At 58.8% G+C, this 4,396-nt stretch overlaps 1 protein-coding gene across 1 annotated transcript in view; it reads left to right on the top strand.

The window, feature by feature from the left end:
• LOC113218233 (zinc finger and SCAN domain-containing protein 2-like) overlaps window positions 1-3,029 on the top strand; it is a 43,051-nt gene extending 40,022 nt beyond the window's left edge. The window contains exons 6-7 of the mRNA XM_026438498.2: window positions 680-763; window positions 1,658-3,029. Of these exons, the coding sequence (XP_026294283.1) occupies window positions 680-763; window positions 1,658-1,830 (257 nt within the window). The 3' untranslated portion in view covers window positions 1,831-3,029. The remainder of the gene's footprint in view (window positions 1-679; window positions 764-1,657) is intronic.
• Window positions 3,030-4,396: the final 1,367 nt, after the last annotated feature.

Genomic DNA, 4,396 nt, shown 5'->3' with positions numbered 1-4,396 from the left:
TCCCCCATATTATAATAATAAAAGTCGGACCGCTACCAACTCTCCTCTAGCAGGGCGAAATATTGCGCGCGGCTGGCACTCAGAGCCTTATGGGCCTCCGCAGGAGGACGACAGCTTCATTTGGGACCCAGACGGGACCCGTGGGGGGCGGGAAGGGGAAGGGGGGCGCAAGGGCTCCCCCCGCTGCAGCAGGGCCAGGGGGAGTAGGGGACCAGGGGACCCCCAGCCCAGCAGGGACCACAAGCGCTTGGATTTGATACTCGTGGACGCTTGGCGTGCGACCGCGTGGCGCCCCGCCTCGACGCCATGCACGATGATGATGAAGATGATATGGTTCTTCTAAGTGGTCGCCCGGCTGCGCCCCGAGCTGGCCTGCCGGACAGGACGGGCCCCGGACTTGCACGGAACAGACCTTGGGGGCCCGCGCGCTTGGTGCCGGCGGGGCGGCGAGGCGCGGCGGCCGCGGGGCCTTTTCTCACGCCCAGTCCATTGTGTGAAGTCGCGTCGCCATATCCGCCGCCGCAGACCGAGCCGGCCGGGCGGCGGTCAGTGGACTCTACCATGCATTAGGTCCTCAAAAAGACAGTCAACTGTTGAAAAAAAAAGAAAAAGAAATGCAAAAAAAAATGGAAACAAAGAACAACCCAACTAACTTTTTGTCTTATCTTGTCTGTTGCAGGTGACAAGCCCCACGCATGCGAGATCTGCCACAAGAAGTTTGCGCTCGCCTGCAACCTCCGGGCGCACATGAAGACTCACGAAGGTAAGCATATCGCACCTTGCAAAAGACCGTCGTCGCGATTTCCCTTCTCCCCACAACACCTCGCCGCGCTCCGGTCCCTCGCGGGTCGCGCGAGCATCGCGCACATCTCCTCGGCGCGGGAATGACGCGCGCGTGACGCGCGCAGCCTTCAACTCTCTTTACGGCGCTAACGATCCCGCTTGAGTGCGCGATTGAGTGAGAACACACATCGCCACCGCATCCGGCCGCCCGGCGCCGCCGCGGTCGCGGTGCTGAGGTGACCGCCGCTTCGCACGCAGCTACCGGCCGGGCCAGCCGCAGCAGCCCAGAGCCCGATGGCACGGCCCTTCCAATCCATAACTCGACTTTGCCACGATAATATATGCCCCGCCGTTACGACGGGCGGCCGTCGCGGCCCCGCGGGGCGACGGCCAGGTGGCCACCCAGCGGGGAGGGCGCGCCGGGCCGCCCCGCCCCGCGCAGCACCGCGTAGCACCGCGCGCGGCCGGTGCCCACCAGGCCTCCGTAGGCCCTCTAAAATGGCGTGCGCCGTGGCCGTACTACTCCCGGTAATTGGCGCCCATAACATTTAAAGCAAACGTCGTTGTCCAGGCAGACATAATCGTACATAGCCGGGCAGGTGCGGCCGTGCTGGCGCGCAGCTCGCGCACTCGCCATACGGAACGGAAGTCCCTCCGCCGCTCGGCTCCCCGGCCGATAGATAAACCCGCGGAGGCCAGCGGCCCGGCCGGGGCGCCATGGGATCCTCGGGCGCCGTTCTCTCACGCGGACGTGCGTCCCCTCCCCGCGCGGCCACATGTCCGTGGCATCATCACCGTCGTCGCCCTCGCCGTCCTTAACCTCAACGCCTCGGTGACGTCCCTAACCTCAGTTTGCCCTTTCTTGTTGCTGCAGGTGAGCCCCACGACGAGTGCACCCAGTGCGGGAAGCCGCTGCCGGCCGGGAGGGCGGGCCTCGGCGCCGCCCGCTGCGCCTCCTGCGAGGGCCCCACCAAGGACGCGCTCAACTCGGGCGGCGACTCGGGCAGCGAGGAGTCCTGCAGCGCGAGCGTCGAGTACCGCGACTAGAACGACTGATCTACACTTACTTTCAGCCCTTTCTGTGATTCTTTGTATTAATTTATGTGTGTTGTGAATGTGTGAGTGAGTGTCGTGCGTGAATGTGTCTTTTGTGTGTGAGGATGAGGAGGAGAGGAGGATGTTATACCGGCAGCAGCGCTGGAATGCCAATATGATCTCGCGCCGTGTGGAGGTCCTGGAGGTCCGTCTCCTGGAGTATCCAGGGCGTGTGTCCTGGACCCCGGCGAGGCGTGGCCCGCGGACCTGGATGACTTTGCTCAAGAAGCGCAGCGCCTTCGATGTACAAAAACAACTGACATAGGGGAGCCTATGCCGCAATGTGTTCACGGGCAGCCCTCCCCGTTGCACTGATGTACAGTACAGTTAGGTCTCTTTTGTACAGATCAGCACCCACGTCACCGTTTCTGTTGTATCCGCACAAATATGTTCTTCCACCTCTATTTATTTCCAATCAGAGTTTAATGTTAACAGGGTCTGTACTTAAGATTTAGTTTTCTCCCACACGGACGTGTGTGTCGCTGTTGTATAGTCTGTTTGGTGAAGTGTTGGACCTTTATCTGAGAGTGCAAGAAAACTTAAGCAGAGCCCCGTCTTCAATTTTGCAGACGCCCAAATTATCCTCAATCTCATCCACCTTTTGTTTTATTTGTTTCGGCTGAGCGCAAAATTGATGACGGGCTTCGCCTTTGTTGAAACAAGGCAGGTTTTAGTGACAAATTGCTGTTCAAAATTTTCGAGCGTTTCCAGGCAGTTGGCCGTGTGTGAGCGCGCCGCTCACAACAGGTAGCGAGCCTGCCGTGCGCGGGATAAATCAAAATACCAACATAACAAATTAAGTAGAAAAACATGTAAAATGACCGGAACCCCAGTCCGGGTTGGCTACAGCCCGTAACAAGTGAAATATGATCTCAGGAAACTAATGTACCGACTCGTCAGTCCGAAAATGAGTCCAAGTTCAGCCTTTCCCCCCGATGTTGTTCAGGGCATGTAAAGTCTTGGCAAGCACGCGCAACGCGAGGACGGCAGCAGTTTGTCATGGGATGCGTCTCTCTACTTCTAGTATCTCAACAACTGTAACCCTCTAGTCACAGTCTAAGTAAATATATTAAATCTTCTACAGATATATATTTTTTGATGTACATACATACGTGAAATGTAAAATAAACTGTTATTGTAATCTGAGAGAACGGTTTCGCTTTCGCCACACCCTTTTCCGAACATTTTCATTAGAGATATGCAAAGTTACAGAACAGACCGAAAAAACAACAACAACATAACACGACTTCTCGACGGTTCGCCTACTTGAACACGGGTGGACGGGTGGGTCGTTGAGAGCGAAACAGATTAGACCCCTCGTTCTGAAAGTATATCTAGAGCCAACCAGTTAGTTGTGTCCGGGATACGTCCTGGCACGCAACAGGTTCCACGCGCTCATATGCAGTACACACAGAGCCGGAGAAAAAGAGAGAGAGGGAGGGAGAGAGAGGGAGAGAGAGAGGCGCGCGCACGCGCACGCACTTCAAACCGGTACGGAAGACTCTCAAACAACACGTACGAGCAGCACGGAGGTGACACTGCAGGGGTCGGAGGCGGCCCTAATTCAATACCCGCACCACACTTTCGTGGAATAAGCGTTCAACTGGAGGTTGATCCGGCGCGTGTCTAAATCCCCCCGTGTATCCCCATAGCGATCACGGAACAAACGCGGAACTCGACTGAGAGACAAGGGTCCCTGCGATGTGGGAGGGGGTGCCTCCCCCCGGTGTACCCTTTCCTTCCCCACCCCCACGAACGCTAACCCGGCCGTCTCTGTCCGTCTGTTCATGAACGGTGTTTTGTCGGATTAGGGAGGGGCTGGGGCTGTGCGTCGTGACTGACAGCCCTGCGAAACATTGGCAGGCCTGCTGCCGGCCTGGCCTGTTGCGGTGGTGTGGCAGGCCTTCTGGCCGAGCTGACCGTGCTGGCCCTGCTGGCCAAGCTGCGCGCGGCGGGCCCGGCCAACCTGCGCGCCGGCCAGGCCCGCTGCTGGTAATATGCATAAACGGCGCGAAAGCAGCGCTCTAATGATATCAGGGCGACGTGGATGAAATACGGGCGCCGTGTCGCCCGCGGCTGCCCATGCGTGTTTTAGAGAGGGGGCTGTCGCAGTCGCTCAGATTGGAGATGAGTGGAGGGGGGAGGAGAGGGGGAGGGAGGCCTGCTGCCGTGATGCATGCTGATGAGTTGTCAGGAGGGGTCAGCAGGGACCAGCAGGGGCCAGCAGGGGCCTGAGCATGCGTCGGACCCGACGGAAGGGGCGAAGCGAAGGGCGCGCGGAGACCTCGACGCGCGGATGGGGATGAAACGCTGGCCACGACAACAACTCGTTCTGTCCCCCGCAACCCCCGTTGGGCCAGAACAATACGATAGGAAAGGGAGAGGGGGGGGGGAGAGGGAGAGAGAGGGAAAGAGAGAGAGAGGGGGGGAATAAGAGAGAGACACAGAGAGAGACAGGGGGAAGAGAGGGAGCAGGCCGAGAGGCGGCGTTGACGAGAATGGAAGCTGAAGTGGGGGA

The sequence above is a fragment of the Frankliniella occidentalis genome, unplaced genomic scaffold (assembly GCF_000697945.3).
Source record: "Frankliniella occidentalis isolate FOCC.00 unplaced genomic scaffold, Focc_3.1 Scaffold16, whole genome shotgun sequence".
NCBI classification, from domain to species: domain Eukaryota; kingdom Metazoa; phylum Arthropoda; class Insecta; order Thysanoptera; family Thripidae; genus Frankliniella; species Frankliniella occidentalis.
The sequence above is the reverse complement of the archived record's forward strand: the minus strand, read 5'-3'. Positions and strand labels throughout refer to the sequence as shown.